This window comes from Lactuca serriola, chromosome 9 (assembly GCF_051521515.1).
Source record: "Lactuca serriola cultivar US96UC23 chromosome 9, Lser_US96UC23_V15, whole genome shotgun sequence".
Lineage (NCBI taxonomy): Eukaryota > Viridiplantae > Streptophyta > Magnoliopsida > Asterales > Asteraceae > Lactuca > Lactuca serriola.
Window position 1 is genome coordinate 38,344,909 of NC_136416.1, and position 20,381 is coordinate 38,365,289.

The 20,381-nt window shown below is 30.8% G+C and overlaps 1 protein-coding gene across 1 annotated transcript; it reads right to left on the reverse strand.

Annotated features, from left to right (window-relative positions):
- Nucleotides 1–16,124: 16,124 nt before the first annotated feature.
- On the reverse strand, nucleotides 16,125–18,801 carry LOC145072170 (sn-2 acyl-lipid omega-3 desaturase (ferredoxin), chloroplastic-like). The gene is made up of 8 exons (XM_079018553.1): nucleotides 18,118–18,801; nucleotides 17,761–17,850; nucleotides 17,519–17,585; nucleotides 17,346–17,438; nucleotides 17,036–17,221; nucleotides 16,864–16,944; nucleotides 16,616–16,753; nucleotides 16,125–16,514 (listed from the first exon to the last, which is right to left on the reverse strand). The coding sequence occupies exons 1-8, from the start codon at nucleotides 18,639–18,641 to the stop codon at nucleotides 16,332–16,334; spliced, it is 1,362 nt and encodes a 453-aa protein (XP_078874679.1). The 5' UTR covers nucleotides 18,642–18,801; the 3' UTR covers nucleotides 16,125–16,331.
- Nucleotides 18,802–20,381: the final 1,580 nt, after the last annotated feature.

Consider the following 20,381-nt stretch of genomic DNA (forward strand, 5'->3'; position numbering starts at 1 on the left):
TGAACTAGCTAATGTGTTGGGTAGAGAAGTAAAAGTTCCTTGGGAAGAAACTTTATCTCAATCAGCTTTGTCGAAGTATGTAGTTGGAGAAATATGCCTAAAACCATTTGGCATGGTGTTTTCTGGAAGAGACACAAAAGGAAAACCGAAGAAATTTTTGTTCAAAGTCTCGGAGATTGAAAGATATAATTCTTCGCAATATACGCACTTTATTGTACGTATGAATAACTGCAAGAAGAATAATGAAGGAGACAAGAAAGATCTCAAGAAGGTGATCTCCTGGTATGGAGAAGTGCGAAGGACAATCCACTATGCAGTTCAAAAGCTTATGGGTTGAATTGCATCGACTATTTACAAAGGGGGAGAATGTAGATGTAAAATTGTAAAAAGTCGAAAATAGCGTATTGTATAGTTTCACATTTTATGTTATTTTACTAAGTCATTTGTTATGCGAAGTTAAAATGTCTAGACTTAGTATATTTTTTGTACACTCATGTTTCCTATAAATAGGGACTGAGGTTAGAAGTAGAAAGAGTCTTTTCGTAACAGATATCTCTTCTCTGCTTATTTTGTAATCAGTCTTTATCAATATGAGATCTGATTAATATTTACTCCTTGTGTTCTTAATCTTCAATCACTCAAATCTAACTTTACTTTCTCAAATCTCGATAACAATTCTTATCAAATTTTGAATTTAATTTTTATATTATTATTTTTAACAGACCGGGACAGGAAATTCGTTAAAAATTCATAACTTCTTCATCCGACGTTCGTTTTCGTCAGAATTTTTACCGTTGTGCTACTAATGACGAGACCTTCGATTCTCGTTTAGATTGTGTCGGATAAAAATCGCTCGATCTAAAATTCGAGTTTTTAGCTGTCTACTGCTAAGCTGAAACTTCGAAAAATCATAACTTCCTCATACAAAGTCAGATTTGGGCGTTCTTTTTATCGAACTTCTCGGTTTAATGAATACTACAAATTTTGTTTATATTACTAAGGCTAAAAAGTAGTTTATCAAAAACTCACTTTTTACGACATTCAACGTCGTGCCGGTTTTGTCGCGAAACTTCGACAGGTCATAACTTCTTCGTTATAACTCGGATTTTGGTATTCTTTATATCCCCAAAATCCTTGTTTCAACCACTACAACTTTATGTAAAGATATCGGGCTTATCTCACACTTTAATTTTGATGCTTATTTTTATTCTTAATTAATTAAGCATAAAACACATAATTCACATAATATTCACATAATTCCTTTTCATTTCTTCAAAATGAGTTACAAAGGTTAACCTAGACTATCACCTCAATATAAATGTCTAGGCTAGAAACACGAGTGTTACACATTCTAAATACATTAACCATTTTAAAAGATGGTACAACTTTGTGGACACTTATTTTTGAGCCTAACAATCAATTTAATCTTAAATGTAACGACATATTTGATTTTTATTAACTCATAAATCAAATATTATATTTTTAAGCTATTATATTTATTTTCCTATTCGTTTCCTAATAGTGGTTAGTGACGAAATCTTCTCGAGTGTCACAATACAACAAATCCCAAAGAAGTTCTTACCTGAATCAAACTACATTCTTAGATTTCAGCATCCATTTTACACAAAGAATTGCAACTAAACCTACACATCATAAGATTATTGAGGATTGAAATTAGAAATGCTAATTGGAAAAATCTACAACGACTAGAAAATTGTTACTTTTTAAGTGGGAAATAAAGTGAAAAAATTATGGATGTAGGAAATAAAGAACCAAGAAGTACATTCATACTAAGGAAAGACAACAAAGATCAACAAGAAAGAAATATGGCATGTAGCCTGAGAAACGTGGTGCGTTCCTTGATCTGTGTGACACGTCGGTTGATTCGGGTGGCAGCACACATGGCAGGAGTTGGAGACACGTGGTAGGAGTTGGGAATATAACACTATATGAAGCTAACACTTGGATACATAGCAGCACAAGGCTTCAGGTCGTGACAATAATGAGTCTTCATTAACTAGCTAGGTGAGTAAATGCGAATTTTTTGGATACATAGCAAAGTAATTGGTTTTATGTGAAAAGTGTGAATATGTCACTAGGTTTGACTATGCTTGATCATATGAAAAACGTTTTATTGTTAAAAGTTTCATAATATAAATTATATGATGAAAGTTCCAACTTGTATGTTATATGATTGGGAGGTTAGAGCTTTGGATAAGCTCAAAAATCACATAATTGGTTATTTGATGAGTATAGCAACAACCTATTTGTCAATTGTTATTGTGAACTTTATAAAGAGTTGATTGGGTAAAAAGCCTATATGTGACTATATGTTAGAAGCTTTATGGAAAGTTGTTTGTGAAAAAGGGCATAAAATGCCTGTAAGTTATTCAGATAGAGTAAAATAAGTTATTGATCGGAAAGTTTGAAGCTCTAGAGAGAGAGAGAGTACGATGAAAGTAAGTTTGAAGCTTTATAGAAAGCGTTAAGTGAATGGAAGTTTGAAGCTCTATAAAGAGCGTTGAGTGATGGAAATTGGAAGCTCTATATAGATTGTTTAGGAAAGGCTTAGATTGAATTACGTTTTATGGATGGAAGCTTGTGTCAGCCACTAAGGAGGGCTCTACGTACATAGTGAGTTGACAAGGTTTTGCATTCATGGTTCCAGGTCTTCATGTGGTGGCGTGGATCCGATAAGGTTATCGGTATCAAGTCTTCATGGGGTTACTAGGGAGGACTCCATGTTGATAGTAATCGATACGGACTTGTCTCTCGAGACTCAGGTTCCCAATCGATTGGGACTCAAGTGTGATCCATAAGGGTTACCGATGGCCACTGCCATGCAGTCGATATGTTCTTTCGTGGCCGTATGTGTTAGGATTTTATGTGTTAAGACCTTATGTCTTAGGATCATATATGCTAAGGTATTTGTGAATGATTCATGTAAAAGTATTTAAAGGTTAGTAAAGTACGAGTCAAAATTCATGTAATTCATGAGTCTTCATACTTACGCACTTGGTGCTATGTACTCAGGTACTGAAATTGAGATAGGTTGTGTTGCCAAGAAGTCTACAATTGAACTAGAGAAGGTTGTATAATCCTTTTCTCTTTTACTATACTTTTTGATATTATTTTGTAACACTAAAAGCTAATAACTCTGATAATGATTTGAAAGTTTTTGTAAAAGCACGTTTTTATTGGTAATAAATGGTGTTTTAAAAGTACAGTGTTACAAAATCACACCAACCTAAAAAAAAAATAAGAAAAATCACATATGTTAATCGGAAAATCGCACCAACCTAAACACAAATCGAAAAAATCACAAATGCTAATAGAAAATATCAAGATTGTTGAGGATCAAAATCAAGATACTAGTTGAAGGAGACGAAGATGGAGGAGGGTTTGCGATGGTTTTCTGGTGTCGTACCACATATTCTTGACGATTTCTACAACTTTAAACCCCTAAAGATTTGGGCTTTTTAGGTTCATCTAGTTTAAGTACAAGGATTGTAATAATGGAAGAATGTGGCGACACCTGCGTAGGAATGAGGTCTCACATATGAAAAAGATTTGTGTTGTAAGAATCATGAAAGAATAGGAAAAATACTCGCTTGAAAGATAAATGAATGCTCAAAGAAAGGTGTTTTGAGTTACAACTAGAAGTCAGAACAGGTGCTTTCCAGCCAACGAGTGCTTGGGTTCTTCGTCTGTGTGTTGTTTTGATTTATCTATGGGAAATCATAAACAAACAAGAATCAAGCTTTGCATTCCATACTTCATAGCGATAACTCATGGAATTCACAGAGCTTCATTAAGCCAAACCATGGAAAAGAGAAAATTCGAAACGAAGGAAGATGAGAACAAGGCAGGGTTTTCTAATTTTTGGGGATTTCGTTTCCCGCTTAGCTATTAAAGGTTGGAAAATGCGCGTTCCATTAAAATTTATAAAGCAACATTCGTAGACGACACACATTTTATTATAGGTGCCCTCCGTGTTTTTTTTTTTTATTTAGACACTATTTAAGGGCACACAATAATACGTGACCTAAATCCTTAAATTTTTTGAAGAGATGACACTTTTTTAATGTCACGCTCTTTTGTGTAACATAAATCAATGAGTGTCGTGGTTTGCACATCGTAAAATATTGTTTTTCTAGTAGTGTGTCTTTTCGGTGAGCAGGATGAGCAGGCGGAGTGGCGACGTGTTTGGGTTGTCTCTTTAGTGCTTTCCAGCCAATGAGAATTAAATGAACAACGGAGTGTCGAAGTATGTAAATTGGAAAGTGGAAATGGATAATGCAAATTGGAAAATGGAGGGCATGGAAGAACAAACTGGGACTAAGGTTACGTGACGTACATCTAGAGGGTTGGATACTTGGGCTTCACTTCACACTTCACTACACAAAGGATTGAGATGGGTAATTAAATCATTTTGTGGGTTTTATATTTGTACTATTTATATATAAAACAAATAATATATAATAAAACAAAATACAAATACATTTAAATAAAATAATTTATGTATATAAATCCTCTGGTCCGGTTTTATACGACTTGAAAATTTTGAAATCGTAAGTCAAACCGTTCATTGCAGTTTGAAAAGTTTGAAGCCGCAAAGGAAATACAAACAGCAAAACTGAACCGACGACAGATATGACTGATTTTCCATTTTCAAATCGATTGGGAAACACTCTACTTTAGATGTTCATTGGCGTATATTTTATTTTGAGAGAGAGACCTACTTCCATTTATATTTACATCTACTTTCGAACACCAAAGGAAATGAAATTATTATTAAGAAAAACTATAAAACCATATTTGCGCTACGACTACAATCCTGATTCTTGATAGGAGCCCTAGTTCTTGAATAACAGTGATTGCTCTGGCCCTCGACGAACCAGCTGCTGCTGTTGCTTATCAGGTAAATCCTCCAATTTGTTTTGCATCTTGTTGGCTGTTTTGGTGGATGTAATTGGAGGCATAAACTACGGCGAGCGACTAAGCTCGAAATTACAAGATTGGGTTTTTCTTATAAGTTTGGAATTCTCAATGATGTCTGTCTGTCTTGATTTTGTTTGTACCGATACGAAGAGAAATTTTGAAACTTTTTGTGGTTCTGAAGCGATACGAAGAGAAATTTCGAAACTTTTTGTGGTTTTGAACTGATAGGAAGATAAAATTTGAAACTCTTTGTGGTTTTGAACAGATACGTAGAGAAATTTTGAAACTTTTTTGTGAATGAATGTTCGTCTGTCTTGATTTCGTTTAGAGAAATTTTGAAAGATTTTGTGGTTTTGAAGAGATTTAAAGGTATATATTTTGGATGGTGTTTGAAGGAATGAGACGAGAAGTAGAAGATGTCGTGGAGTTGATGCAGCATATACAATCACGGTTGCCGATAACAGAAGCGGCCCGCACGAGCGTGTTGTCCAAATCATGGCTACACGCGTGGCGTACCATCCCTACCCTCAGGTTTCGTGTCCGCAGCGAACAAAATGGAAAGAGCATGAAGTTGGTGGACGTAGACCACACTCTGATAAGGTATCTCCATGACAACATACCAATCGAAAGGTTTTGGCTTCTTATCGACATTGAGAACCAGGAGTCAGCTTCTCATGCTGAAAAATGGATTGGTTCTGTGGTGACTACCAAAGCTTCTTGTCTCAAAGAGTTATCCCTCTCACTCTACCTTTATGGTGCCCCGATTACATTGCCAGATGAGATACTCTCGTCGGGTGAAAACGTGACTAAGATAGAAGTTTTCTCCCCGCTTAGGTGCCATTCTGTTGTTTGGATGACAACGACTACTCCTGTGATCAACTGTGTGTCCCTACGAGAACTTGAATTGTTTGGTGTGAGTATAGGTGAAGAGGCACTCAATCACATATTCTCGTCTTGTAGGTTGCTTGAGACGATTGTGCTTATAGATTCTTGCAAGGGGCTCAAAACCATCAAGGTTAAAAACCTCCCGTGTCTTTATGAATTGACAATATCCTCAGAATATGATGATTATGATGGATATATTGCTATGGAAATCAGTCATGTCCCAAATCTTGGGGTGTTTAGCTGCGATTTACATATATCTTTTCCTATCAACGATTCAATATCATTAGGAAGCAACGTGACAAAGTGAAGGCTAGGTGGTTATGGTATGGTAAGAAGCAGCGTGTGTCTGAACATGATCGAATCAGGATTTCCTTTTCTCGAGAGTTTGATACTTGATGATATGACATCTTGGAAGTCGGAAAGCTTCCATTTCACATGTGCTTCCATCAAGAAATTGACCCTGAAGGAGTGCCTCTCCATGCTTACGGACGTACAAGTTCATGCACCAAAATTAGAATTTTTCTGGTTTCATGGGGTCGCATTGCCTCCTACTCTCTTGTTTCCGGACTCTACTCTCTTCAAGAAAATAGTTGTTTCACTCAAACTCAACTCTCCTGTTGATGCTTATTTTTTCTTGAAGATGAGGGAAGCACTCGCGTTATCATGCATGTGTGACATTTATATAACAATTTACAACTATACTACTACTATGATGCCATTGGACATTGACATGGATGATCTAAGAACAAGGCTCCTCATGTTTCCTCCTGCTACCAACGTGCAAAAACTCGAGTTTGAAGCAATAGAGGATGAATGCCTGTGGGAACGATCCCCATTTTTTGATGCCTTCTTTGAGATTTGCCATCCCAAGCATGTAGTTGCAAAGCCAGACGCATGCTTAAGACAAAAGAATCACTTTTGCAGACTCATGCTGAGGGAGTTCTTGGAGAAGAAGACGACAACCACCACCACCACCACCACCACCCCTTATTGGCCTCACCACCTCAAACACGTTCAAATAAGAAGGAATTCTTATGAAAAATGGGTAACCCTGACAGATTCCCGCAGAAGCTTTCTAGACGGGTCGACTCCTTGTGTCTTCATGCACTTCTATCTAAACTGGCATTAATTACTTAACCAACATGCATGTCCGACTGCTTTGTTTTGGTTATTTCTTTTATTTTACTTTAGTACAATAAATATTAAAACAAGCAATGGATTAGTAACCGTTTTTCTATCAAAACCGGATGTAGTACACGTTTCCTTTAATCTAACTTGCATAACCTAAAAGTTTTCGATAATTTCATTTTTGTTTGAAGTTTTATTAGTAAGACAAAAATGTAAAAATGGTCCTTCTTGGGAAAATAAGCCACCTAAAGTAAATTACTATTATTTGTAAGAAAATGGAAGTGCATTGCTATAATAGATGAAAACTAAACCTCAAATACGAACCAAATTTGTAAAGACCGGCTATGCTCAGGGACCAAAAGTATAATTGACAAAAAAACAACCAAGTTTGTTCAATATCCGGCATCTATTTTAAAAAGGTAACCCGATATGCTTAAATATTGTTCAAACTCCAACAGGTACTGGTTGGCTTAATCTTGTAAAAATCCAACTTGTCTAGATAACCAATAGGTTGAAATTAATACCAATCCGTACATTTTCTTAATGGATTCATCTATTAGAAATCTAGTGATAAAAACTTGTAAACCCTTGTACCATACGTAATTGTTAGAAAATTAGGATAGAAAATATAATTTTTGACAAATAACCATTCAAATTGCTTTACATGTAATATAAAAAGAATTAACCAAGTGAAATGAAGACCACATTAAAGCTTTAAGGTAATTAGAGGTATTCGTTTGGATGGATCGGTTTGATCCGATGCAATTAAATGAATTTTAATTGATTTCGGTTTTCAAATCATAGATACAAATAATCCAAACTAAATTGAAATCTAATCCAACCAAATAATAATTAAGTTGGATCAGTTTTTAAAATCCGAAACAATTTATAACTACATATAATTAGAAAATTATCTAATTTTATAGAAGAAACAAAAACAAATTATTTAGTTGTGGTTTAACATTTATAAACAACTACTAAAAATATATTATAATTTAATATTTTATAAATAAAAAAAGTTTTAAGAATTTATGCAAATTAAGGTTTTTTATTAGGTAAATTTTTTGGTTATTTCTTATCAAAATTGAGAAACCCTTACAAGCATTCTTGACAGGTTGACTCCTGGTGTCTACATGCACTTCTATCTAATATGGCATTAGTTTTTTTGGTTATTTCTTTTATTTTTTCATGTTTTCCTTCTCGTGTGTGTGAGTATATATATATATATATATATATATATATATATATATATATATATATATATATATATATATATATATATATATATATGTGTGTGTGTGTGTGTATATATATATGTGTGTGTGTGTGTGTGTGTTCAGGTTCATTTGAGACAATTCTAATTTTGTGAGACCAAATCTAAAAATAATTTTAAAATGCAAAATAAATGGAAAAATCCAAAAAAAAAAATTTAAATATTATTTTCGGAACTAGAATTAAGTAAAAAAAATAAAAAAAAATCCTGTTTTTTTTTTTTTGAAAAATATGTGAAATATTTTAAATAGAATATTACACTGACATATTCTAAAAAATAATTTTAAAATGCAAAATAAATGGAAAAATCTAAAAATTCTTTTTTTAAATATTATTTTCGGAACTTGAATTAACTAAAAAAAAATAAAAAAAATTCCTATTTTTTTTGAAAAATAGGTGAAATATTCTAAATAGAATATTACACTGTACATATTCTAAAAATAATTTTAAAATGCAAAATAAATGGAAAAATCAAAAAATTCTTTTTTTAATAATTATTTTCGAAACTTTAATTAACTAAAAAAAATAAAAAAAAATGCGTCTCACGGTCTCACAAAATTAGGTCGTCTTACATGAACCTATATATATATATATATATATATATATATATATATATATATATATATATATATATATGGTTAGGTTATTTTGTTTTCGCTATCTATTGTGTGCATGTATGATTGATTCTCAACCAATCATTTTAGTTATTTTAAGAAAGTAATTAATGTATATTACATGTTGAAGATATAATGGATATTAATTACATCTTCAACATTTAATATGCATTAATTACTTTCTTAAAATAACTAAAATGATTGGTCAAGAATCAATCATAAATGCATACAATAGATAGTGAAAACATTTGAACCTAACTCTCTCTCTCTCTCTCTCTATATATATATATATATATATATATATATATATATATATATATAGAGAGAGAGAGAGAGAGCTAGGTTCAAATGTTTTTGACAACTATTGTGTGACTGAATGCACCAATAGGAATTGAGGAATAATTAAATAATTAAAAAATTGAATAAGGGTAATTATGTAACTTTAGAATGATAATTAAAATAAAATCCCTTAATTAATGAGAATTACCATAAAAATCTCTTTGACCAACTACTTAACCCTAGCCCTAAATCTAACTCATCATCGTTTCTAATCCACGACTTCTGCTTCTTCTTCTACAATCAATCATCAAGATTCAAAACTCATTACCAGGTAATTATCCTTCTCCAATCAATTATTAAGATTTTCTTTCTTTGAGTCTCCGATTGTGTCTTCATTCTGTGTTCAAGTCAATCTTTCCTGTTTGTCAAAATTAACAATTTGATGATTGACTGATGCTATTGTCTGTAAACGTTTGAATATAGAGCGTTTCTTTAAAGCTATTACAATCGACCCATATGTAAAAGACGTATCTTGAATTTGTTGCTCATCCATTCTGTGTTCATCGTTTTCTTTTATTCCCGTTATTTCTGTTGACTTGAGTTCATTTGTTTGTTAAAATTGCTAATGATTTCTAAATGAAATTAATCTTTTAAGTATTAACGTGGTGTTGGATGAACAAGATTTTTGGGTCCTGTGATGTACAATTGTCGAACAGTTGGTTAAAGAATGAAAAGTCAAAATTTGATTAAACAATTGAAGGCTGTTGTTGCAATGAACTGGCGATTTTGTTTGTTAATCTAGTTTTTGGAACAAGCCTTTACAATGGTGTGATGCCTTGAAGACTGTCAGAACATAGGCTATCGAAGCACTGTTAATTCCATCTCGCAATTTGGTGCTTCACGTTTTTCAGGTTCGCTGTGTTATGGGTCTTGGAATCGGGGCATATGTCAAAATCGGATGTGTGATGCGAACCATGAAATTGGTAATTGTACCTCAATTGGAATGATTTAGGGACTCAATCGGGAAGAACAACGGTCAAACGTGGGCTCCTGTGTGGTTGGTGTGCCACTTCAAGTCTGTTGTTGATCTGATAAAGAAGGCTACAAATTCTTTAAAAATATTTAAAACCATTATGCAAGAATAGTTTATTCTGTAAGAATATTTTTGTTGTATTCTGAAAGAATTGCAATTAATTATTTGTATGCTTAAGGTGCAGTTGTTAGGATGATGCAGGAATGATGAGGAAACTTATGAAAAAAAGATATATGATGCTTCATTCTCAAAGAATGAAGAAAAACAACAATATTCTTTCAGAATTTCAAGATTCAACATTCAAAAACAGTCATATTCTTTCAGAATTCAAGAAGAAAACATGGCACACGATAGTATTCTAGCGGAATGTTGTTATTTTTTTTAAGAATGTTATTCATTTTTGTTTATATTCTTTTAGAATTTTTATAACTATATTAAAATGTATAAGACTTTTAGTCTGTAAGAATATGTATGAATTTGTATTTAAGTTTGGATGTATAAGAATATATTAGAATGTTTGTTATTTGAACATCTTATTCATGAATTTTTTTTTCTTCAGTAATATTCTGTTAGAATAAAATTCTGAAAGATTATCATTCTAACAAAAAAATATTCTGATAGAATAAAATCGGTAAAAATTGAAATTGAATTAATTAAAAAATTCAGATTTTTTTAAATTAGGAGAATTAATCATCCCTAAAAATCTGAAAATTTCCTTTTATAAATGTAGTTAATTGTCCAAAATACCTTTTTGATAAAAATTGTGTGATTATATGATATATGCTACCCTATTGTAATATCATAGACCCTCAGATCATGATTGTTGATTCTATTCATCCGATGGTCCAGATCTGTGCATTATGGCACACAATAGTTACTGGAAACAATATAACCTAACCCTATATATATATATATATATATATATATATATATATATATGTTCAAATATTTTCACTATCTATTGTGTGCATGTATGATTGATTCTGGACCAATCATTTTAGTTATTTTAAGAAAATAATTAATGCATATTAAATGTTGAAGATGTAATTAATATCCCTAATATATATATATATATATGTGTGTGTGTGTGTGTGTGTGTGTGTGTGTGTAAGGTCATTCTTAAGATCTTTTGGAAATTTCTACAAATCTATTGGTAAGATGCTTGTTATTGGTGTTACTCATTTAACTATCAAACACATATCAGAAAACATACATGCTATTAATTATAGAAACACATTCTCTGAAATGCTTTTTTATGTAATTTTATATATTTCAGCTAGTTTTACCAAACGTCATTTCTTATCAGATAAGTTTTCAGTTATTAACTAATTTTTTATTTAACACCTAGTTTTTCAGCTATCAGTTAGTTTTTCAGCTAAAAACTAGTTTTTTAGTTAGTACGTCAAACATAACATTATTATATCTCAGGTTTGATATTATATTTGAATACTTTCGGAATTGAATTGTGGCAGAAATTTTATCGGGGAACGTTGAAATTGACAGAGTAACACCTGTTATTAAGTGAATCTGGTTCGGTTAACATTGATCTAAATAGTTCAAACTAAATTCAAATCTAATACGATCCAAAATAATAATTTGGTTTTAATGAAAACCAATCCAAAATCCGGATTAAATAGCCCAAACTAAATTGTCCAATTGGAAAATTCCGCTTTATCCGAATAGTGAAGAGTCCTAACACCTGTTATACTCGTTTTTTTCTATTAAATTGATAAACCTCACCCTATGCAGCTTCGATATATGTAAAGTCCGTGTCCTAATTTCATCTTTATTGCTCATCCATGTGTCCTAATTTCAAGACGAGTTCCATCTCAACTCAAGGAAAGTTTCATGTCTTTATCGTCTACAACAACAAAATCCACCCTTGCCGACAGTTTTGAGCTATGTTATGTATAAATGCTCCACTATGGAAGTGGATTCTCTCTCTCTCTCTCTCTCTCTCTCTTGGGGGTGTGTGTGTGTGTGTGAGAGAGAGAGAGAGAGAGATTGTTTAAATAAATAAATAAGTATTGGATTTAAGAAAATTTAAAAATAATAATAATAAATACCCCAATGGGTATTAAAGTCATTTCAGTTTACTGAATGAGCAAATTCGCAACGAAACTAGCTCAAAATGATTACGAATCTAAAAAAATTGAGGTTTAAACTAAACCACGGAAAAAACGCATACTACAGAGATTATTTTTGCAATTTTGTCTATTAGTAATATGCACTTTGATTTATAGTGTGGTTGTGTTTGCTGAATTTTCGTTTCCGTGATGTGATTTGAATTTGTTACTTGGTTAGAGTGAGAAGCATGAGAGAATACTCTTTGTGCTCTTTCTATTTTATTTTTATTTTTAAATTTTGTTTACATTATTAAGTAAATGTGGTTGTTTAATTAGAAATAAATATGTAGCAGTTGAGATGATTTCTTATCAGTAGTGTGGTGTAGCCAATGTTGAACTTTTACCAAGTTAACTTTATTAGTTTATTTCTGTAGGTCATCGGTGTTACACGTGTGTGAATTGTGCAATCTTTTATCATTTGAGATGATAAACGTACATGTCATATGATTTTGTGTTATTTATTGAGTGATAAGTGCAACTATATCATTTGTTCCTAAAAACGAAAGAACCTAAAGTTTTTTTCTTGTATGAGTTGTATCGTCTGGGTCATATGGGTTCATTCATAAATGAATTAAAATAAATTATTAAACATATATAATTATAAAGGAAAACTACAATAAAGTCTCTACATATTTGCCTCCTAATCGATTTAGTCCTTATATATTTTTTTTATTCAATTAAGTCCCAAATACCGGTAATCGTATTCAATTTAACACTTTGACCCGGTCAACATGTCATCCAACTTTCAAAAATTACATTTTTGGCCCAGATTTCAAAATTTATTACAAATTTGGTCCAAAATTTACACTTTTGGCCCGGATTTTAATTTTTTTTTACAAATTTGGTCCAAACTTTAACTTTTTTGCCCAAATTTTAGAATTTTATTATGAATTCATCCTAATTTTAGTTTTTTTTGCAACTTTTTTTTTCAAAAAATTGTTTCTAATATGTTTTTTCTTTATAAAATCATACTTATACAAAAAAATATATATTTTCACATAAAAATCTTATATTTTCTATATAAAAACTTTTTTTAAAAAGTTTTTTGTATATGAAGTATCTAGTTATAAAAATATGTATTTATTTAGTATATAAATATATATAAATTCGTTTTTATAAAAAATGTATACAAACACCTATCACCTTTATATATATATATATATATATATATATATATATATATATATATATATATACACACACACAAATAGGTGTGTATCTATATTTTTTTTATAAAAATATGTTTGAATAATTATTATATAATACGTGTTCGTATACATTTTATAAAAACGTGTTTGAATAAGTTTTTATATAATACGTGTTTGTATATATTTAATAAAATCGTGTTTGTATACATTTTATAAAATGTATACAAACACGTATTATATAAAAAAAATATTCAAACACGTTTTTATAAAAAAAAAAAATATAAACCAACACGATTTTATAAAAAAAATATAGATAAAATAGGTGTTTGTATACATTTTTTTTTGTAAAATACGTTTTTGTATACATTTTTTTTATAAAAACGGATTTCTATATATTTATATACTTAATAAATACTTATTTTTATAACTAAATATTTCATATACAAAAACTTTTTAAAAAAAGTTTTTATAAAGAAAATATAAGATTTTTATGTGAAAATATATATTTTTTTTGTATAAATATGATTTTATAAAGAAAAAACATATTAGAAACAATTTTTTGAAAAAAAAGTTGCAAAAAAAACTAAAATGATGATGAATTGATAATAAAATTCTAAAATTGGGGCAAAAAAGGTAAAGTTTGGACCAAATTTGTAAAAAAAATTTAAATCCGGGCCAAAAGTGTAAATTTTGGACCAAATTTATAATAAATTTTGAAATATGGGCCAAAAATGTAATTTTTGAAAGTTGGATGACCTGTTGACCGGGTCAAAGGGTTAAATTGAATACGATTACCAGTATTTGGGACTTAATTGAATAAAAAAAATATATAGGGACTAAATCGATTATGAGGCCAATATGTAGGGACTTTATTGTAGTTTTTCTTAATTATAACCACTGAAAAAAGGATTGTTTATGTTTATTGATTTATATTCATAAATGATACAACTATATTTATAAATGGGGAAATCACTTTAAAACGAAGTCTTATATTAATGCACGACTATAATCGACCTTTTTCTTGTGGATCGAATATATTTATAAAACTAAATTATAAATGAATAACACAATAAAAATTTATAATGTGGTGATTTGTTACCGTCCTATAATCATAAATAAATACGTTACAAACAAAAATTGAAGTAAAATAATTAACTTTTATTTTATAGTCACAAATAAATTTATAATCAAATAGAAGTATATAACACAATACAATGAAAATATATATAATATAGTTTTAATCATAATTTATTAAAACACAATCTCTTATTGATTTTTTTTGTCTAGGATCTTTTTGTTTGAATTAGGCTGTTTTGACAAGAACTCGAGGCTGTATCTGATGTGTCCCCTCATCTATTGCTCTCTTAAATTGTTCTTAACTTCAATTGTACCAATAAAATGTTGCATTTTCATTATTTTCTTCTGTTTAGAATCAATAACAAATTAATTTGATATTATTTTGTTAACCGACCTAACATTTTGGGACTTTTCTGCAAAAAGATATTATTATTTTCATTTTCTTATATTATTATTTTTAATATTATACAAAATTAAAAGAATGATCTCTATGGTATGTCAAAACTCACTTGTTTAATCCAAAAACATTTGAACTAACACCAGTAACCAGTAGTCCAAAAGTTTCTTTTTCTTGTGAATTTGATCCAATTTAGTGTGAGCTTTTTTGTAAAGACGATTTTTCTGTTTTGTTATATATATATATATATATATATATATATATATATATATATATATATATATATATATATATATATATATATATGTATGTGTGTGTGTGTGTTGTGTGAAATCTTCAGTAAAATCCAAAATTTTTGATCAAGTTTATGTTTTAATCTCATTTTTTTTACAAAAATCTTAAAAACCGATAAAATGTTGCATTTTGATTATTTTCTCTCAGTTCTAACCGATAACAAATTAATTTGAAACTATATCGTTAACCGACCCAAATTTTTAGGACTTTTCTACAAAAAGAATATTATTATTTTCATTTTCTTATTATTATTATTAATATTAGACAAATTTACAAGAATGGTCCCTATGGTTTTCCCCGGAGGTCCGATTATGGTGGGATGAGGTCTAGCGGTTTTTGAGAGATATACATCGTCTCCGACAAATTGTAAGAGAGAGAAAGAGAGAGAGATCTGAAACCCTCGCTCCTCCAACGAAAACATCAGCTAGTTTTTTTTTTTCAGCGAGACATGAATGGTTTGATAAGGCTCTGATTAGGGTGTCAGCTACAACAATATGTTGGCTCTGTTGGCTCTAGGCAAGAGACATCTAAAAACTATTTATGTTTTATTGTAATAGAGAGAAAGAGAGAAAAATCAAATTTAACCAAACATGCAAGAAAATATAACTTTTGGACAATCGATGTTAGTCCAAATATTTTTGGCACAAACATACAAGTTTTGACATAACACAAGGACCATTCTTGCAATTTTATCTTAACATTATTATTTTATTAAAAATGAAAATAAATATATTATTTCTTAAATATAATAAATACATATAAACATATTTATACCAAAACAACATGTAAAAAATACGTATCAATATAATAAATACATATAAAAAAACATAATCATATATTTTATACCTCAAAAAACGTTTTTAAAGTTTTTTTTTTCTCATTTAAACGTATTTACACCAAAGAACATACAGATCATTACAACCCACAACATTAATATATCATTTGCTTTCTATTTTCCTTCCACCAAAGTCAAACTAAATGTTACATATAAAAATGATAATATACTAAATAATAAAATAAAGTAACCGAACAGACTCATCCCATAAACCCTATTCGAGCTGTCCTAATTTAATCTCTTTTTCATAAGAAAAAAATGTCGCTTGAAATAACTATTCGTCATCCAATCAAAAAAAAAAATCACCTATTTTGAGAAGTGGTAAGCTTAGGGTCAGTTTGATAGTACAAGACATCTCCAGTATCACTAACATAATGGTCTTTCTTCAAGCTTGCGATTAATTCACCCAGTAGGTGGAAAGGTAAACCCCTTGACTTTTTCGGCTCCCTGTAGTATTTCCCAAGCACTGGCTTTGCAGCCTCCGTCTATAAAATAAAGGAGAAACAAGTAATAAATGTTGAGTAAAATTTAACTTCATGGTCAAAATTACAGAAAAGCCCATGTGATCTTTAGAATGTATACTCACTGCCTCAATTAGGTGATAATGTGGGATCTGAGGAAAAAGATGGTGAACGACATGAGTTCCAATGTCATGATGAATATTATTAATCCAACCATAATCACGATCAATTGTAGTTAATCCTCCCCTTAAATAACTCCATTCCTGTAAAAAAAATCATGAGTGTCTTGGGGGTATGTTTAAATAGTTGTTATGGTGTCACAAAAAAAAAGTACATAACCAAATTTATGAAATTATGTAACGATAAAAAATACCTTTCCACGATACCAAGGAAGTTTATCTTCATGACCATGGTGATGTAAGTAAGTAACAAGATCCAACCATATAACATTTATCTGAAATCAAAGCAAATGAGAAGCTAAAAACTTTTAACAACAATTAAAATAGAAATATAAAAATTAAGGGAAATGGAAAAATATTAAATACCCAATATGGAATGCCATATAGTTTTAGCATTTGCATTGGGCCAACAACAAAGTTTAAACCAAGAAGCAGAGCAAACATTGCAGTCCAACAAATTGTTGAAGTGATCACGTCTTTTTTCTCAACCGGGACAAACAAATCACTACTTGGATCAAAGTGGGACCCACTCTTTCCCGGAGATCTATTCCACTATATAAGAAAAAAAAAACAATATATATATATATATATATATATATATATATATATATATATATATATAAATTATTTGTTACAAATTTACAAATTACAACAATTGTATTATTTTGTAACTTACAAGGTAAAAGGGATAAGCTAGCATTGGAAAAGGGAGGGTGAAGCGAAGTGTACGTGTCATCCAATCCAAACTCTTGAAGGTTTTTTCAGATAACTATAAATAAAAACAAAAGTGTGAAATTGATTGATAAATAAAGTTCAAAAAAAAAAAAATACAAGTACTAAAGAACATACCGGGTGCCATGATTCGTCATTTTCAACGTGTCCATGGTTTTGATGATGTGTTCTATGGCTGATTCTCCTGTAACATTCATTTATGTTTTGAAATCACAATTAGTATTAATAATCAATTAATCATAATCAAATTTAAACCTTGTCATTTTCTTCTTTTAGAAGTCAATGAGCTAAAAACCAAAATTGCATATTGAAGAATGAATAGACTAAAAGTGGTCCAATTGGGGTTAGTTAAAACATACCATCCATGATAAGGCACGAGAATTGAAGAATGTAGAATATGCCCAACAACACTATTCAGCTTAGAATTGTTTGAGAAGCTCCCATGGCCACTGCAAATTAAGAATATGAACAAAGATCAAAAACCAATTAATTCAAGCATGCACCTTTTGACTAATGTAGTCAAATGGTTGATTATAGTTAATCCTATATTGATGGCTAAAATAAGTCATCAAGAGTCGTTTTCATATGAAATGTCATAACAATTCTTGTTTGATGTACATCTAGAAATTTGCATACCCAATTTCAAACCTAAAAAACGACTAGTTTGACCATTAAAGTCAAAACGAAGAACAGAAAGATGAGAAATTATAGATTACCAATCATGGCCAAGAACAAAAAGAGCCCAAAACATGGTCCCTTGAGCAGCCCAATAAAGCGGCCAAACAAGCCAATTGTTGAGATAAGCTGCAGCTGCTGCAAAACCAAGAACACAAGCGACATCCCTTATCACATAACTCATAGACCTCCATGGATCCTTCACCCAACAATGTTTCGGAATAGCAGCCCTAATATCAGCCAATTTGAAAGGCGGTGGTGCCCCTGCGTCAAATTTCTCTTCTTCTTTCACAATCTCTTCATCAGAATTGATTCTCTCTCCTCTTTCGCGCTCTGAATTTTCCCCATCTATCGATGGTATTTTAAATGGAGCACTCACTTTAACCTCCCATTTGGAAAACCGATCTGGGGTCGTCGTTTTTGATGAAAAGATTGCAATTGGATCCTTAGAGGGTAAAAGGATGACAGGGTTATTGTTGTTTTTATGGATAAACCCTCTTGTGGGTATGGCAAGAGATTGGGAAAAGGGTTTAATGCCGCACCCTGATAACACCAATCCTGCCATTATGAGAGAGTGAGAGACCAAGAAAGATAGTGGTCTCTCTTCCTATATCTTTCGTCAGTCGTCCCTCAAACCCTAGCTAGATATTTGTAAAGAATGTTTATATATATGAAGAGCGAATATTGGAGGCATACATTGAATAAAGGTCCAATGGGAATAAAGTAGATCTTGTGGGTGGTGGTGTTGTCGCTAGTAGAAAACTAGAAATAGAACAAGAAGTTGGAATCTCTTTTGGTAGATTGATTGAAAATTCGATAATAGGATCAAATGCGAAACTATGCAATGCATTTTATTCTTTTCTAACTTAATTAATAAAATATGTACTATTGATTAGTCTTTATATTAAAGATAGTATATAACATTATGACTTTTTTAATAAGTATGTATCTAACAACATTTATAAGGAAAATTAAATAAACTAACCTTTATAAATGATGAGTAATTTAATAAAAATAATTAACTTTTTAAAAATTTGGAAAAATGACCACCATCTTGAGGATATGGTATTCCGGAGAAGCATTATTCATTCGTAGAAGTTTGTAGTAGGTATAGTTTGGAATTTAAAATCTGATATTTTATATTTCAGATTGATCTAGTTAATTTCGAAGTACGGTAGTCAAAACCGTACATATAAGATTGACATTCCAGAAATAAAAAAATTAGGTTTTCCTTCCCTATATAACATGTGGTATTTCATTTAGTTATCAACTTATAACCAACGGCAAAGCATGAATTATAGTTGTAGCTGCACCTTACACCAATAGGTGCATATATATATATATATATATATATATATATATATATATATATAAAAGGTGCACCTTAATAGAAAAAGAAATTACATTGTGACGTAAAATCGAGTGGTCTTCCGTCTAAATCCGTCAATTCTTACAACTAGAATCCATAATTCTCTATTATGATTGCTTGAATATGAGTATCTCAGACAACGAACACAAAGAATGTTTTATCAACTTGCATGTTTACATGCACAACCGTCGGAGGATGAACCATCATAGTTACACAAATATCAAAATTGGTGTTATGGATCATTTTCCAACTTTGTTTTGTGCCTATTGGATGTGTGGTAAAATATTTTTTCTACAAAATTTAATTGTTTATTTAAAATTTATAATGTTTTTACAACTAAATATTTTATTTTCTCAAAAAAAAATGCAGCTTCATGTATTGATAGATTGTTTGATGTATGTCATTTTTATAGATAGTGACCCTTTAAGAGAGGACTACCGTGAAGTTTCTAGGGTTTACTCTTTTAATCACTTAACTTTTTAAGTGACTTTTTAAGGGAAAAAATTTGGTTTTGTCGGGCCCAACATGTCCTTTTTGAGAAAACGAAGGGGTAACTCGGTTACCCCTTATGTCAACTCACTTATTTTTATATTTTAATAAATTAAAAAAAATTAAAAGGTCCCATAACATCTCTCTCTCTCTCTCTCTCTCTCTCTCTCTCTCTCTCTATGACGACCCATTTTCTTCTTCCTGTAAATTAGTCCCAGATGAACAAACCTAGATTTACTCTACCTTCCCCCCAAAAATATTTTAGGTTTAAGTTTTTCCCACTTACTCCCTCCTCCTTTGTATTCACACCTCCGATTCATAATTCCTTAACATTCTTCCCTTTCGATTGGCTGTTCACTCTCCATCTTTCTACACAAACACAGGGATCTATCTGTTATCACCACCTCTGACGATCCATAAGTTCAGTCAAACGCGAAGCCACAGTCA